At 35.5% G+C, this 18,119-nt stretch overlaps 1 protein-coding gene across 7 annotated transcripts in view; it reads right to left on the bottom strand.

The window, feature by feature from the left end:
• CCDC141 (coiled-coil domain containing 141) overlaps nt 1-18,119 on the bottom strand; it is a 234,603-nt gene that overhangs the window by 150,985 nt on the left and 65,499 nt on the right. For 6 of the 7 annotated variants that reach the window (XM_059166907.1, XM_059166908.1, XM_059166910.1 and 3 more), the window contains 2 exons: nt 7,635-7,826; nt 4,098-4,206 (listed from right to left, as the gene is read on the bottom strand). In XM_059166907.1, the coding sequence (XP_059022890.1) occupies nt 4,098-4,206; nt 7,635-7,826 (301 nt within the window). The remainder of the gene's footprint in view (nt 1-4,097; nt 4,207-7,634; nt 7,827-18,119) is intronic. The other variant, XM_059166912.1, reaches the window with a different exon arrangement.

The raw sequence follows: 18,119 nt of genomic DNA, 5'->3' as shown, positions 1-18,119 counted from the left end.
TTATGTTAATGATAAATTATACTGTAAGGAATCCAAATGTGTAAATAGAAAATGTCTGATACAACTGGTCAGATAACATGACCTAACAATTTCTGTAGCACTAACTGCCAAATAATAGGATGCTGCAGTTCAGTGACAGTGTAATTCAATACAGGGAGGAGAAAAATCATGGGACTTGGGCACTGTTTCAGTTGGTTTTTAGTGGTGTGATGCTACTTACAGTGCCTGTACTTCTTGATGTGCTCTACATTCTGAAGTGAATGAAGTAATTCTGAAGTTTAAAGACTAGCACCCAGGAGTCATCCATGACACATTCTTCTCCCTCATTATCAATACCTATCAATTCCACCCTCAATCTCCTGTGTGCGTTTACTGCTCTCCATCCCTGCTACAGAAAACATTATTTCTTGCCTGGACTTGTGCAGCTACCTCTTAATTTCATCCTTCTCTAATCCATTCATCTATTCTCTATATGTTAACCAGACAGATGTTTTCTAAATATACTATGCCACTCACACACACACGTACACACGCACACACGCATGCGCACACGTGCACACAATGGGTTCCAATTGCCTTAGAATTAAGGACAGACCCCTTGACACGATTTTAGGTCTGGCATGGTCTGGTCCCTATCTTCCCTTTCAGATTATCTCAATCTCTCTACTCTTTATCTCTCTCTTTTTAACTACATCACAAACCTGACATTCCCTTCTGCACCAGCACTTTTCACTGTGTCCTCTGCCAGGGACATCATTCTCAACCCCTTCTTTCTCCACCTTTATTCTATTCATACTTTAGGTCTTACTTAACTGCCAATTCTTCAAAAGAAAAACGTGACTGAATCAAATCCTATATAAAATCCTATACCAAATCAAATACTATTAATTGTTCTCATTAACAGTTCTTACCACAACTATAGTTTTATAGTTTTGTATTGGGTTAGTTGATTAATGTCTCCTGTGCCACCAGGATCCAAGACAATATGAAGATAGTGACCATGATAATATCCTCAGAACTTAGCATAGTGATTGGCATAGGAGATATGTTCAAAAATTCTTGTAGAATACTTGAATGAGATCAAATGTATTAAGAGAGATGTAAGATTTAAGAGAGCTAAAAGTGCTAGAGATCAGGGGTTCTCTAGAGATGTAAAAAGACTGTGAGAAGGCATGAGATTTTTGTGATGGGAAAGTAATGAAAATGGAAGACAAATTATGAGGTTGAGAAGTGGGGACATTGTTATGAAGTGAAGTCAACAAGACAGGGCAATATTTGAGACATTTTCTGTTAGAAGTAAGAAAAAAAGAAGAGAGTATCAGCAGGGTTGAATATACTATTTTTTTTATTTTTAGGACAGGGAGAACTATGAAGAATACTCAGAGACTAAGTACCTTACCAAGCATCACACAACTAGAACTGGGCTAAGGAGTGCTAAAAGCCACATGTTCTGATTAGAAGCTCAGTGTTCTTTGCAGTCTCCCATGGCACTCCGCATTAGCTTTCTAACATTCAGCAGTTAACTGCACAGCACTAATGAGGCTGTGGTAGTTGGGCCAGTTGTCTCTTTTAACTTGACTTTTTTTTGAGAGGGGGTAGAGCTAGAAGAGAGAATGAGATAAGTGAAGATATTGTGAGAGAAAGAGTTTGACATGAAAAGGAAAGAATTTGAAGTATTTTATGTCACATGACCTAGATCTGTCAAATAAAGGATTAGACGGTCTTACTGCTCAGAGTGAGGAAGGTTCATTATGTGCACTGAGCAATTTGATTAGGAGTTAACAATGCAAAGAAACAAACATTGAAAACAACTTGGACCAAAAAGAGGATGAGATCAATCAAATAGAGTAAGGTAAAGCAGGGAGAATATTAGAACAAATCTCTCCAAGAAATGGAAGTGAACATGAACAAGATGGGAGAGGAAGGGGCAGAAAAAACTTACCCATCTAGAGCAAGTTCTTATGTGGAAGGGAAAGAAAGAACTTGAAAACAAGATGAAGACAGATTATAGAGGGCCTTGTATAGGAAACTGAAAAGTTTTAATTTATATAGCCTATACAATAATATGACTGATTCTCCATATGTACATATACATAATTCCTCTGCATTGAAGAGTTTGTTATGATACTGTAAAAAGTTACACACACACACACACACACAGGAAATATGGGCAAGTGGCAGGGTTTCCACATAACATTTTGTTTCTCCCTTTCCACAACTAGGTCTTACACACTAGACTTTTCAGATGAGAGAGGGAAGCATAGCTCTAAATGCTAGGGCATTGCAGACTGACAGTGGAACAGACCAACCTGTTCTTCTTCCTACAGAATACATATAATTAGCCAGAACTTCCATTCTCTGTTTCACATCTGCCAGAATAATGTAATTACTACCATAGTACCTCCAGGAATGGAGTCTCTGGCCAAGGCTGCTTGTAAACTGTACCCAGCCTAAAATCAGTCCGTTACTGCTACCATGAGAGTCATTAAAATGGACACATTTTTCCCTCAGTTTCCCTCAGTCAGTCCTTTGGTTCTTCCTCTGTTGGTTTCTTATATCTTAACTGTTTTATTCTTTATGCTTTCCCAGCATCAGTTTTCCATCAGTTGATCATACAAAATGATACATTTTTTCTCAAGAGTAAACTAAGTAGAATATCATGAACTTCAAGAAATACAAAATTTCTATGGTGTGTTTATTTTAAAGATCATATTTTTGCATACATAAAACCCTACTTTCTGACATAATGCCTTATGATGTGTGGCAAGTAGATTTTAATAAATTTTTATTATTTGTTTTGCTTGTCATTATATATAAAAAAGTTTATATTAAAAAGGATTTTATACTGATACCTATATAGTTTTCCATACTCAAGTATAAATTACAAATTCAAGATGAATAAATGAGGATGTCCATAACTTGAGTGAAATTATAGCTTGCTAAGCCATCTTTCCGAAAGAATAATTTTTTAAAAATATCAAAGTCATAGTCTTGGCATTGAGATCATGGATGATATTTCTTCCTAAAACATTTTAAAATATTCCAAATGTTCTTCAGTGGGATAGGGTTTCCTAAACTCATTTAATGGGCACTTTAAAACATACACAAAAGTAGAGAAAATAGTATAATGGACTCCAATGAATCTATATCTTAGCCACATTTAAAATATACATTTAAGAACAAGGAAGTAATAATATGATTGTTCCGGAGGGAAAGCTTCTTAGGTATTATGTTCATTTTAAAAAGACATTGGAAAACTGGAGGGTTCAGTTGTGATCCTTCAGAGCTTAGAATCAATTTTTATCTCCTTAATGTCCCTGTAGTGCCTTGTTTATTGCTCCAGTTTATGTCACTGTACTGTGTCTTACGTTGGAATTAAATACAATTAACATTCAATAAATATACTTTAGGTTGGATGCTATTTTACCTCGTGAGATTCAGATATATACTAATCCCTGCCCTCCAGAGTCTTACAATCTGGTGACAGAGACAAATATGGAAATGAAATGTTACTACGTAGTATGCTGGGTGGTGTAACGGAGTCCCACAGGTAACCCGCCAATAAATGTGTACATGCCCCAACCAAACTATAGGCTTCCTGAAGAAAAAGTCCACTAACAAATCCCCCTTTTTTTAAATAGCTCTAATAGTGAAAGAGGATTTTCCTTATCTAGAGCTGTTATTTAAAGCCTGATCTTCACTTCCTGACTCTGAGAAGGAACATTCACTGAATTCAACCATTTATTCAAACAAGAAATATTTCATGAGGATCCACCAAGTGCCAACACTGTGCTAGATGCTGAGGATACAAGGAAGAACAAGGCGGAAACGGCCCCTGACCTCAGGAGCTAAAATCTACCAAACTGAATAACTGAATCTCTGGAGGCTGTTCCATTAACATCCCCTCAGAATCATTTACAACTATGCATTTTTTGAAGCAGATGACCAAAAATAAAGCTTTATTTAAACTTTCTTGGAACAATTTGAGGTATAAACAGATATATTTAAAATGCATTGTTACACATGAGCATTCTCACATGAACATGAAGGTTATAAAACCCCTAAAAGCTTATGGGAGGAATAAACATATTTCTTGCCTTTGGTATGATGTTCGTGAAGCTGAAGAAGTGATTTTAAAGACTCGGCACTCTCAAATTCCTGGGTGTTCTGGAGGAAATCTTCAGCTTGGTCTATTTTAATAGCAAACTACAACACAAATACAAAGGAAAAGACATTTGAAACAATAAAAATCAATGTGCCACTTTGGGTGATTTGTAGATATTTTTCAGTAATTCATGACCTAGCTGACTGTATATGTGTTTGTGTGTTTATATGATGATATGTGTGTTTGTGTGAGTGTGTGGGGGTTGAGGGTGTTTGTATGAGGTTGTGTGTTTACATATGGTCAATTTACAAAGTACCAAAGAAATTTCTTCTCCTTCCTTTGTATTCCTTTCATACATGGATATATGTCAAATATGTTGAAGTAATTTTATTTTTTTACTGATAAGTGTCTATTGAAATTTTCAACTAAAATTACTGTCTATGTAACAAAGCAGCCACTTCCAACATATAAAGCAGTTTGTCAAAGAATACCCAAAATGTTTGCTAAAAACAAACAACAAAAGCCTAAGAAGTAATATCTAATCCCATTTCTTATGCAAAATAAGAGAGTGATCTGAAGAGAAACACACCAAACGATTATCTTTATGAGAAGGAATGAGATTAAGGATGGTGGGTAAACTTTTAACAAATCTATAATTTGTAATTTTGTTTGAATTTTTATCAATGAACTTATGCATTCTTTATATAAAAATGAGATGAGATACAGCAAAAATGAAAAATGGGAGATTTTTCCTCTGTTTCAAAAAAGAGAGAGAAATTTTGCATCCTAAATGGTGAGGAATATGACCCATCTCTCTGTTTCTACTTCAAGGAAATATGAAGGAGAGGTATTTGAAGTGATGGTAAAATTCTCAGGGGAATAATCTTAGAAACAAATTTTAGAAGAGGGAAAAACATGTTTGGTTCTTCCAGTACAGTACATCCATGGTAGTACACATAGTCTACATAATCTAGCTAGACAATAACTGTTTTGTTTCAGCACTCAGATTCAAAAGTTTAATCAATAATCTTAATCAATATGTTTACTTTTATATCAGATATTGAATAAACTCATAAAGGTCAAGTATCAGTAAGAAAGACACAAAAGTTTACCACATGCTTATATTTTTTTTCACATTTTCTCCAAACTATCATCTATGAATTCAGTGATTTTTTAATACTCTTATGTAACTATTTGATTAACAATATCTACTATATTTTGATTATTACAATAGTCACATAAAATCTAGTTATAAATGGCATGGAATGATGAGAGAGAGACTAATGAGCATGTCCTCTTTGGAAATATGGAGAAGGCCTCCACAATCATGTTAGAACAATCTGGTGGATACTAATCACCGTCACTTAGGGACAGTGTTCCTAAATTGCTGCATGGTGTCTAATAAGAGAATAATCTGTCTGATGGTTAAGTCTACAGTTCTAAAACAGTCCTATAGTAATTATCAACCATGCAATAAGAAGTCATTTCATATTTTTATGGAACTGCATGCATCATAGTTCAATAAGGGAACTCTATACACACATCATTTGCAACTCTTATTCATTCCATTTCTGATAGCTTATTTTACAGGTATTCTTCAAAGAGAAGTTTCAAAACAAACAAGCAAACAACAACAACAAAAGCCCAACCCTAGAAGGTGATTTAGCTTTTCTCTGTAGAACATTATAAAAAGTTCTAGAGTCACTGTATAACTTATAACATATTTCAACTGTTATTTGAATTTTAAATAAATAAATAAGCAAGGAATGTGTATACAGAAAAGTTTTCCCTAAAGTTCTGTTAACTTTTACCTTACAGATATTTTCTATCACCCACTTTTCTTTTTGCATCTTGCACTGGACAAAAGTGGCAATGGTTAGACTCAACGTTTTTTAATATTGTTATTAATCAGTGATTAAAATAGTTTGGCAAAACAAGGGGCAGGAAAAGAGTTTGCCTTCAGCTTATTCCTAAGTGACCCACAAAATTGGAAGCAGGAAAATATAAGAAACAGTATCTTTCTACTACAAATCAGAGTGGTGGGCTGAATAATGAGTTGACTTAGTATTTCCTTTTACTTCATGCAATCTCTGGAAATAATTTCTCATCAGAGAGAAAATCAGCTGACATTAATGCTACTACCCCATGAGAAACAAGTATTGGGCCTAATGACTGAAGAAAGATAATTTCTTCTGCTTAAATGAGTTGAATTTCCAGGGAAGTTGACATCTATACCCCATTTACTAAGATGGAATGATTCAAATGTATCTACAATTTGACCCTGTAGGTGAATTTCATCTGGTTCCTTCTCAGGAAAGAAAACTACGTATGAAACTTTTCCCCAAGATGATCTGTAAAATGAATTGTAGTTGGGGTTCTGTATTCAAACTGTGGAAAACAAACATAAGTTACAATAAGGTTTTTGCTCCTTCTTTTTACTTTTAAACGAGTTTATGATTCATGAGATTGTCTACTCCAATTTTTATGTTCTATTACTAATCTTCCTTCCTTCGTTATTTTGAATTTAAGACCTGAATTTTGAGTTTGGAAATGTCATATTTTTCAAAGCTAGTGCTTTATCATAATTAAGCAGTTCTCTCACATCAGAATGAATGTACTGCCACTTGACAGAAAAGTTGAAAGTGAAATTTCCAGTGAATGCCTTACACCAAATACAACAGCTCTTTTGATAATGTTCTTTGGTCTCACATTTTGAAATTGAGAACTGTGAAAACATCTCAGAATTCAAGAAAAGTCGCAGGAGGAAATGACCTTCTTAGGTCCAGACTTTTCTTTCCTTAAATTTTTAATGAGTACAAACTATGAATCCAACTGTATGCCTTTGGAAAGTATTCTATAAAATGTTATGCTTACAAGTCAAATATTCTATGGAATATTCTGCAGTTGCCTTTTTCATAAAAAGCATATGTTCTGTCCTCCACTTTTAAATCAACAAGAACACTTTAATCAGAATACTAATAATCATAAAATCGGGGATAATTGTTTGATTTAATAACTGTATTACCATCTCCTAAAGAAAGAAAGAAATCATAGTGACTTATGGATAATAGTTTCTATTTTTACTTAATATTTTATTTAATTTTAATTAGCTGTACTTAGGGTCTTTTAAAAATATTTTATTTATTTATTTAAGATAGAGAAAGCATAAGCAGGGGGAAGAGGCAGAGGGAGAAGCAAGCAGACTCTCCACTGAGCAGGGAGTCCGATGACACTGGATTCTATCCCAGGATCCCAGGATCAGGACCTGAACCTAAGTTAGACACTAAACAGACTGAGCCACACAGGTGCCCACTTAGCGTTTTCTTTGTTTGTTTGTTTTTTGAAAGGCTATATCTAAAACATTAACAATTTAATGCTTTTGCAATCAAAAATTAAATGTATTGTATATAACTTGGTCATTCTACCATTTTAAAAACTGATTGCAATGTCTATTTGTGGAAATTAAACATTTTTGGAAGTGCTATCTATTTGCTCTAGTGTGAAAGTAGTTTTTCTTTTAAACACAAACCTTCAAGGCATTTTCAAAAAATTCTGAAGTCAACCTGAGGAGCTCCCTTCTTCTTTCAAGCATAGAGACAAGGGCTGCCCATGCTTCACCCAAGGTGTTGGCCATGGCATCATACACCTGACTCCGATCCTTGTTCTCTTCAGCTGTCTTGTCTGCCTCCTGCAAGAGTTCCCATACCTGATCTTCCAAAGCCTACATACAGGAAAGGAAAAAGTGTCATTCAATGTAAGAACCTGGAATCATATTTAAAGCATTTGGCTGTTTTAAACTGCATGTGGCTTAAGAAGGTTTAGAAAAAAATTTATAAACAAAAACTACAATGCAAGCAGATAGATCAAGTAGACAGATGGGAGGAAAGGAAATTGCAATAAGCTAGAAAGCATGTCTGGGCTAAAGGCACTCACATTTAAATACCATTTAAACACTGTAGAGATTTATCAAAGGAACACATTTATATTCCCAGAGGTCCAGAATATTATGTTGACCTCACATGTCAACAAAATGGAAAATTAATTGGAACACATCCAGAAGAGAGTGATAAAGAAAAAAATAATTATGAGAAATGAAGCTAGTAAAACTCACTTTATTCTAAATAATTATTATTGTTAATATGCTTGTGAAGCTTAATATAAATGCCAAAAATAAAAGAGAATATTCATAATGTAAAAATTTGAGTTTCTAGAACTGGTAATACATATTGAAGAAAACACAGAAGATAAATTTGTTAATATGCTTGTGAAGCTTAATATAAATGCCAAAAATAAAAGAGAATATTCATAATGTAAAAATTTGAGTTTCTAGAACTGGTAATACATATTGAAGAAAACACAAAAGATAAAGGAGACCATGTGTTTATGTAATTGTTTCATTTAGGGATAGGAGGAGGGATAGGAGGAGGATCTCAAAGATTCTGTTTGATTCTTAAAGTTGGCACCAAAATAATGGGAAAAGCTTTAAAAATATCTAATAGATTGGGAGGGGAGTCAAGATGGCGGAGAAGTAGCAGGCTGAGACGACATCAGGTAGCAGAAGATCAGCTAGATAGCTTATCAAACCATTGCAAACACCTACAAATCCAACAGGAGATCGAAGAGAAGAAGAACAGCAATTCTAGAAACAAAAAATCAACCACTTTCTGAAAGGTAGAACCAGCGGAGAAGTAAATCCAAAGCCACGGGAAGACAGACTGTGGGGGGAAGGGGCCGGCTCCCAGCAAGCAACAGAGCAATGGTGAACAAAATCAGAACGTTTAAAAGTCTGCTCCACTGACGGACATCGTTCCAGAGGCTAAACCGGGGTGAAGCCCACGTGGGGTCAGCGTGGCCCCAGGTCCCGCAGGGTCACAGAAGGATCAGGGGTATCTGGGTGTTGTAGAGCCAGGGAAGCTGGCTACAGAGACAGAACCGAGGAGTGAGCTCTCAGCTCGAGGTTACCTTGAACTGGTCACAGGCTCTGGTGAGCTCAGAGCGGGACGGAGGCCAGGGAGACCGGAGTGATTGGGTGCTCTTCTCTGAGGGCACAATGAGGAGTGGGGTCCCTAGCTCTTCGCTCCTCCAGGCCAGAGATTGGGAGGTTGCCATTTTCATTCCTGACCCCCGAAACTACGGAAAGCATTCAGGGAAAAAAAGCTCCCAAAAGAGAACCCGAGCAGATTACTTACCCAACCCCTGGGGTGCAATTCTGCCTTGGACAAAGACACTTGAGAATCACTACAACAGGCCCCTCCCCCAGAAGATCAACAAGAAATCCAGCCAAGACCAAGTTCACCTATCAAGGAAAGCAGGACAATTCCAGAGGAGGAGAAAGCAAAGCACGGAACTCATGGCTTTCTCTCCATGATTCTTTAGTCTTGCTGTTAATTTAATTTATTTTTAATTTTATTATTTTTTTCTTCTACTAATTTTTTTAACTTTTGCCCTTTTCTTCTTTAACGTTTTTTAACTAGTTTATCTAATACATATATATTTTTTCTTTTATATATTTTTCTTTATTTGTTTTTTTTTAATTTTTTTTTTCTCTTCTGAACTTCTTTTTATCCCCTTTCTGCCCCCAAGATTTGGGGTCCCTTCTGATTTGGTTAAAGCGCATTTTCCTGGGGTCTTTCCCACCCTTTTAGTATTTTATTTGCTCCTTCATATACTCTTAACTGGACAAAATGACAAGGCAAAAAACTCACCACAAAAAAAAAAAAAAAAAAGGAAAAAAAAAGAAAAAAGAAAAGAACAAGAGGCAGTACCGAAGGCTAGGGACCTAATCAATACAGACATTGGTAATATGTCAGATCTAGAGTTAGGAATGATGATTCTCAAGGCTCTAACCAGACTCGAAAAAGGCATGGAAGATTAGAGAAACCCTCTCTGGAGAGATAAAAGCCCTTTCTGGAGAAATAAAAGAACTAAAATCTAACCAAGTTGAAATAAAAAAAGGTATTAATGAGATTCAGTAAAAAATGGAGGTTCTTACTGCTAGGATAAATGAGGCAGAAGAAAGAATTAGTGATATAGAAGACCAAATGACATAGAATAAAAAAGCTGAGCAAGAGTGACAAACAGCTACTGGACCACGAGGGGAGAATTTGAGAGGTAAGTGACACCATAAGATGAAACAACATTAGAATAATAAGGATTCCAGAAGAAGAAGAAAGAGATAGGGGAGCAGAAGGTATATTGGAGAGAATTATTGGAGAGAATTTCCCTAATATGGCAAAGGGAACAAGCATCAAAATCCAGGAGGTGCAGAGAACCCCCCTCAAAATCAACAAGAATAGGTCCACACCCCGTCACCTAATAGTAAAATTTACAAGTCTTAACGACAAAGAAAAAATCCTGAAAGCAGCCTGGGACAAGAAGTCTTTAACATACAATGGTAAAAATATTAGATTGGCAGCAGACTTATCCACAGAGACCTGGCAGGTCAGAAAGAACTGGCATGATATATTCAGAGCACTAAACAAGAAAAACATGCAGCCAAGAATACTATATCCAGCTAGGCTATTATTGAAAATAGAAGGAAAGATAAAAAGCTTCCAGGACAAACAAAAATTGAAAGAATTTGCAAACACCAAACCAGCTCTACAGGAAATATTGAAAGGGGTCCTCTAGGCAAAGAGAGAGCCTAAAAGTAGTAGATCAGAAAGGAACAGAGAAAATATACAGTAACAGTCACTTTACAGCCAATACAATGGCACTAAATTCATATCTCTCAATAGTTACCCTGAATGTTAACAGGCTAAATGCCCCAATCAAAAGACACAGGGTATCAGAATAGATAAAAAAACAAAACCCATCAACATGTTGCCTAAAAGAAACTCATTTTAAGCCCAAAGACATCTCCAGATTTAAAGTGAGGGAATGGAAAACAATGTACTATGCTAATGGACATCAGAAGAAAGATGGGGTGGCAATCCTTATATCAAATCAATTAGATTTTAAGCCAAAGACTATAATAAGAGATGAGGAAGGACACTATATCATACTCAAATGGTCTGTCCAACAAGAAGATCTAACAATTTTAAATATATATGCCCCTAAAGTGGGAGCAGCCAACTATATAAACCAATTAATAACAAAATCAAAGAAACACATTGACAATAATACAATAATAGTAGGGGGCTTTAACACTCCCCTCACTGAAATGGACAGATCATTCAAGCAAAAGATCAGCAAGGAAATAAAGGCCTTAAATGACACACTGGACCAGATGGACATCACAGATATATTCAGAACATTTCATCCCAAAGCAACAGAATACACATTCTTCTGTAGTGCACATGGAACATTCTCCAGAATAGATCACCTCCTGGGTTATAAATCAGGTCTCAACCAGTATCAAAAGATTAGGATCATTCCCTGCATATTTTCAGACCACAATGCTCTGAAGCTAAAACTCAATCACAAGAAGAAAGTTGGAAAGAACACAAATACATGGAGACTAAACAGCATCCTTCTAAAGAATGAATGGGTCAACCAGGAAATTAAAGAAGAATTGAAAAAATTCATGGAAACAAATGATAATGAAAACAAAACAGTTCAAAATCTGTGGGACACAACAAAGGCAGTCCTGAGAGGAAAATATATAGCGGTACAAACATTTCTCAAGAAACAAGAAAGGTCTCAAATACACAACCTAACCCTACATCTAAAGGGGCTGGAGAAAGAACAAGAAAGAAAGCCTAAACTCAGCAGGAGAAGAGAAATTATAAAGAACAGAGCAGAAATCAATGAAATAGACACCAAAAAAACAATAGAACAAATCAACAAAACTAGGAGCTGGTTCTTTGAAAGAATTAATAAGATTGATAAACCCCTGGCCAGACTTATCAAAAAGAAAAGAGAAAGGATCCAAATAAATAAAATCATGAGTGAAAGAGGAGAGATCACAACTAACACCAAAGAAATACAAACAATTATAAGAACATACTATGAGCAACTCTACGCCAACATATCTGACAATCTGGAAGAAATGGATGCATTCCTAGAGACATATAAACTACCAACACTGAACCAGAAAGAAACAGAAAGCCTGAACAGACCCATAACCAGTAAGAAGATTGAAACAGTCATCAAAAATCTCCAAACAAACAAAAGCCTAGGGCCAGACAGCTTCCCAGGGGAATTCTACCAAACATTTAAAGAAGAACTAATTCCTATTCTCCTGAAACTGTTCCAAAAAATAGAAATGGAAGGAAAACTTCCAAACTCATTTTATGAGGCCAGCATCACCTTGATCCCAAAACCAGACAAGGATCCCATCAAAAAAGAGAACTACAGACCAATATCCTTGATGAACACAGATGCAAAAATTCTCACCAAAATACTAGCCAATAGGATTCAACAGTACATTAAAAGTATTATTCACCATGACCAAGTGGAATTTATTCCAGGGCTGCAAGGTTGGTTCAACATCCACAAATCAATCAATGTGATACAACACATTAATAAAAGAAAGAACAAGAACCATATGATACTCTCAATAGATGCTGAAAAAGCATTTGACAAAGTACAGCATCCCTTCCTGATCAAAACTCTTCAAAGTACAGGGATAGAGGGCACATACCTCAATATTATCAAGGCCATCTATGAAAAACGCACTGCAAATATCATTCTGAATAGAGAAATACTGAAACCTTTTCTGCTAATGTCAGGAACATGGCAAGGATGTCCATTATCACCACTGCTATTCAACATAGTACTAGAAGTCCTAGCCTCAGCAATCAGACAACAAAAAGAAATTAAAGGCATCCAAATCTGCAAAGAAGAAGTCAAACTACCACTCTTTGCAGAGGATATTATACTATATTGGAAAACCCAAAAGACTCCACTCCAAAAAGCTAGAACTTGTACAGGAATTCAGTAAAATGACAGGATATAACATCAATGCACAGAAATCAGCTGCATTTCTCTACACCAACAACAAGACAGAAGAGAAATTAAGGAGTCAATCCCATTTACAATTGCACCCAAAACTATAAGATACCTAGGAATAAACCTAACCAAAGAGGCTAAGAATCTATACTCAGAGAACAATAAAGTACTCATGAAAGAAATTGAGGAAGACACAAAGAAATGGAAGAATGTTCCATGCTCCTGGATTGGAAGAACAAACATTGTGAAAATGTCCATGCTACCCAAAGCAATCTACACATTTAATGCAACCCCTATCAAAATACCATCAATTTTTTCAAAGAAATGGAACAAATAGTCCTAAAATTTATATGGAACCAGAAAAAACCTCAAATAGCCAAAGAAATATTGAAAAAGAAAGCCAAAGTTGGTGGCATCACAATTCCAGACTTCAAGCTCTATTACAAAGCTGTCATCATGAAGACAGCATGGAATTGGCACAATAACAGACACATAGATCAATGGAACAGAATAGAGAGCCCAGAAATAGACCCTCAACTCTATGGTCAACTAATCTTCAACAAAGCAGGAAAGAATGTCCAATGGAAAAAAGACAGTCTCTTCAACAAATGGTGTTGGGAAAATTGGACAGCCACACACAAAAAAATGAAATTTGACCATTTCCTTACACCAGACATGAAAATAGACTCAAAATGGATGAAGGACATCAATGTGAGAAAGGAATCCATCAAAATCCTTGAGGAGAACACAGGCAGCAACCTCTTTGACCTCAGCCACAGCAACATCTTCCTAGGAACATCACCAAAGGCAAGGGAAGCAAGGGTAAAAACGAACTATTGGGATTTCATCAAGATCAAAAGCTTTTGCACAGCAAAGGGAACAGTTACCAAAACCAAAAGACAACTGACAGAATGGGAGAAGATATTTGCAAATGACATATCAGATAAAAGGCTAGTGTCCAAAATCTATAAAGAGCTTAGCAAACTGAACACCCAAAGAACAAATAATCCAATCAAGAAATGGGCAGAAGAGGGGCACCTGGTTGGCTCAGTGGGTTAAGCCACTGCCTTCAGCTCAGGTCATGATCTCAGGGTCCTGGGATCGAGTCCCGCATCGGGCTCTCTGCTCAGTGGGGAGCCTGCTTCCTCCTCTCTCTCTCTGCCTGCCTCTCTGTCTACTTGTAATCTCTCTCTGTCAAATAGATAAATAAAATCTTAAAAAAAAAAAAAAGAAATGGGCAGAAGACATGAACAAACATTTCTGCAAAGAAGATATCCAGATGGCCAACAGACACATGAAAAAGTGCTCCTCATCCCTCGGCATCAGGGAAATCCATATCAAAACCACAATGAGATATCACCTCACACCAGTCAGAATGGCTAAAATTCACAAGTCAGGAAAAGACAGATGTTGGCGACGATGCAGAGAAAGGGGAACCCTCCTATGCTGTTTGTGGGAATGCATGCTGGTGCAACCACTCTGGAAAACAGCATGGAATTTCCTCAAAAAGATGAAAATAGAACTACCCTATGACCCAGCAATTGCACTACTGGGTATTTACCCTAAAGATACAAATGTAGTGATCTGAAGGGGCACCTGCACCCAAATGTTTATAGCAGCAATGTCCACAATAGCCAAACTATGGAAAGAACCTCGATGTCCATCAACAGATGAATGGAAAACAAAGATGCGGTATATATATACAATGGAATACTATGCAGCCATCAAAAGAAATGAAATCTTGCCATTTGCGACGACGTGGATGGAACTAGAAGGTATCATGCTTAGCGAAATAAGCCAATGGGAAAAAGATAACTATCATATGATCTCCCTGATATGAGGAAGTGGAGCTGCAACATGGGGGGTTAGGCGGGTAGGAGAAGAATAAATGAAACAAGACGGGATCGGGAGGGAGACAAAACATAAGTGACTCTTAATCTCACAAAACAAACGAGGGTTACTAGGGGAGGGAGGTTGGGAGAGGGGGGTGGGGTTATGGACATGGTATGTGATATGGTGAGTGCTGTGAAGTGTGTAAACCTGGCGATTCACAGACCTGTACCCCTGGGGATAAAAATACATGATATGTTTATAAAAATAATTTAAAAATAAATTTAAAAAATAAAATAAATAAAAACAATAAATGTAATAGATTAAAAATAATATGAATACATTCTAAAATATCAGCAGAAAAGAGGACTAAAATGTGATAATGCAAAATAAAACAAAGAAAATAAAAGACATAAAAAGCATATTTACTGGTATAAAAACAAAAAAATACATAATGATAGGAATGTGATTAAATACCAGTTAGCACCAAAAAAGTGGATGGATTAGCTTTCTCAATTAAAATACAAATATTTTTTAAATTAAAAAATTAAAAATTAAATAAATAAATATGGGGGCGCCTAGGTGGCTCAGTGGGTTAAGCCTCTGCCTTCAGCTTGGGTCATGATCTCAGGGTTCTGGGATCGAGCCCCACATTGGGCTCTCTGCTCAGTGGGGAGCCTGCTTCCCCTTCTCTCTGCCTGCCTCTCTGCCGACTTGTGATGTCTCTCTGTCACATAAAACAAAACAAAACAAAACAAAAAATATATATATATATAATCAGGTTCAGCTTTAAAAAAATTAATTTATGTGTTTGCTAAAGACATAACTTTTGAAAATAAAAAGATGTGATGTATCAGGCAAAGACAAACAAAATTTAAAAAGTACTAACAGCATTAATGGCAGATTAAATAGAACTGTAAACAAAAAAATTGGTATTTAAAATGGCATTTTATTTTGATAAATGGTACAATCTACAGTAGATATAAGGTACTTATGAGTTTTTATACTTATGACATCAAAATATTTAAAATAGATATATCTAGTCACAACGTAATAGGTAGAAATAATAAGAAGTCCAGGTAATAAAACAAATCTCTTAGAAATCTTAAGATAATACTTTAAGAATAATTCTTAGATAAAATGGAGAATAAAAACTACTATGGCAGGCTGTTTCGAGAAAATAATGAGGCTATTATGCTTAATAACCTAAGATAACTAGCTAACTTTGGGTTCATATAAAATTCACAGCATTAAACAACTTTGTTTTTAAAGAAAAAAATAAACATTAAAGTCTAACTTGTAGAAAAAGAATAAAAACATAAGCAAAAATTATGCATTAATAAATCAGAAAAATATAAAAACTAATTAAAAAGAAGTTGGTTCATTGGAAAGCCAAATGAAATATAAAAATATCTAACAGATGTACATAAAAATAGCAGAATGGATGGCCCCAATGTTTTATCCCTCTACAAAAACATTGAAAAGGCAAGCAAAAACTTTCTTTTTTTTTTTTTTAAAGATTTTATTTATTTATTTATTTGACAGACAGAAATCACAGTAGGCAGAGAGGCAGGTGGAGAGAGGGGAAGAAGCAGGCTCCCTGCTGAGCAGAGAGCCCGATGCGGGACTCGATCCCAGGACCCTGAGATCATGACCTGAGCCGAAGGCAGAGGCTTTAACCCACTGAGCCACCCAGGCGCCCAAGCAAAAACTTTCTTAATCAACATTATTGGAACTCTGGAAAGCAGTCAAAGGTTTATAGCAGCTTGGTGGCACAGTTAGTTAAGCATCCAAGGCTTGGCTTCAGCTCAGGTCTGATTTTAGGATTGTGAGATTCAGCCCCTCATTGGGATCTGTGCTCAGTATGGAGTCTGCTGGGGGTTTCTCTCTCCCTCACCCCCTCCCCATCTGTCTCTAAGATAAATTAATAAAAGTTTAAAAAGAAAATGGTTTACAGCAACCAAATGAACACTGACACCAAAAAGGCAACTTAAATATGGTAAGAAAATTTTGAGACCTTTTTTGCTTGCTCTTACCTACCTGCTGAGTTCAGCAGAAAGTATCAGAGTGGAACCAAAAACAAGACTATATGTCATCTACAAGAATCCCACTTACAATATACAGTGTAGAGAGATTAAAAGCAAATGGATGGAGAAAATATACCATGAGGGTATTAATCTAAAGAAAACTAAAGTAGCTATATTAATTTCAGAAAAGCAGATTTCAGAGCAAGAAATATTATGAGAGATTAAGATGGGCATTCCATAATGATAAAGGTATCAGTCTCCTAGAAGATATTCTAGTGTTAAATGTATATGTGCCTAAAAATAAAGAATCAAAATATGTCAGGCAAAAACTGGTAGAACTATAAGGACAAATAGACAATTCTACCATTATTGTTGGAGACTTCAATACCTCTATCACTAATTGACATACCTAGCAGATAAAAAATTATTAAGGATACAGTTTAATTGAATAACACTATCAATCAACCAGATATAATTAAAATGTACAGACTACTATACCCAACAACAGCTGAATACACAATCTTCTCAAGCTAACATAGAGCATTCATCAAGTTGATGTATGAAAAAAATTAAATTAAAAAAAAGAATGAAGAAAAAAGAGAGAGATGCTTATTTATAAAGATAGACCATATCCTGGGACATCAAACATATCTGAAAAAGTTTAAAAGAATAGAAGTCAAAGTATGCTTTCATACCTAATAGAATTGAGGTAGAAATCAATAACAGAAAGAAAGTTGGAAAATTCCAAAACACTAGTAGTTTAATCCACTGAGCCACCCAGGCGCCCCCAAAACACTAGTAGTTTAAACAACACACTTTGAAATAACACCTAGGCCAAATAAAAACTCTCGAAAAAATATGTAAAAATATTTCTAAGTATATAAAAATAAAATACAACCTCTCAAAATTTGTGGGATGCAGCAAAAGCAGTGCTGAGAAGAAAATTTATAACACTGAATACATATATATGAAAAGAAGAAAGATCTAAAATCAATACTCTGAGCTTCTATCCTAGAAAACTTGAGAAAAAAAAGAGTAAATTAAATATAAGATAAGCTGGATAAAAAAGTAATAAAAATTAGAATAAAATTAATGAAATCAATAAAGAAAATCAATGAAATCAAAATCTAGTTCTAAAATCAATAAAATTGTTAAACTTCTAGCCATAATAAACAAGAAAAAAAGGAGATAAAACAAATTACTAACAGCAGAAATGAAAGAGGGGTCATAACTATAATACTATAAACATTAGAAAGATAACAAAG

The sequence above is a fragment of the Mustela lutreola genome, chromosome 3 (assembly GCF_030435805.1).
Source record: "Mustela lutreola isolate mMusLut2 chromosome 3, mMusLut2.pri, whole genome shotgun sequence".
Classification (NCBI taxonomy): domain Eukaryota; kingdom Metazoa; phylum Chordata; class Mammalia; order Carnivora; family Mustelidae; genus Mustela; species Mustela lutreola.
The sequence above is the reverse complement of the archived record's forward strand: the minus strand, read 5'-3'. Positions and strand labels throughout refer to the sequence as shown.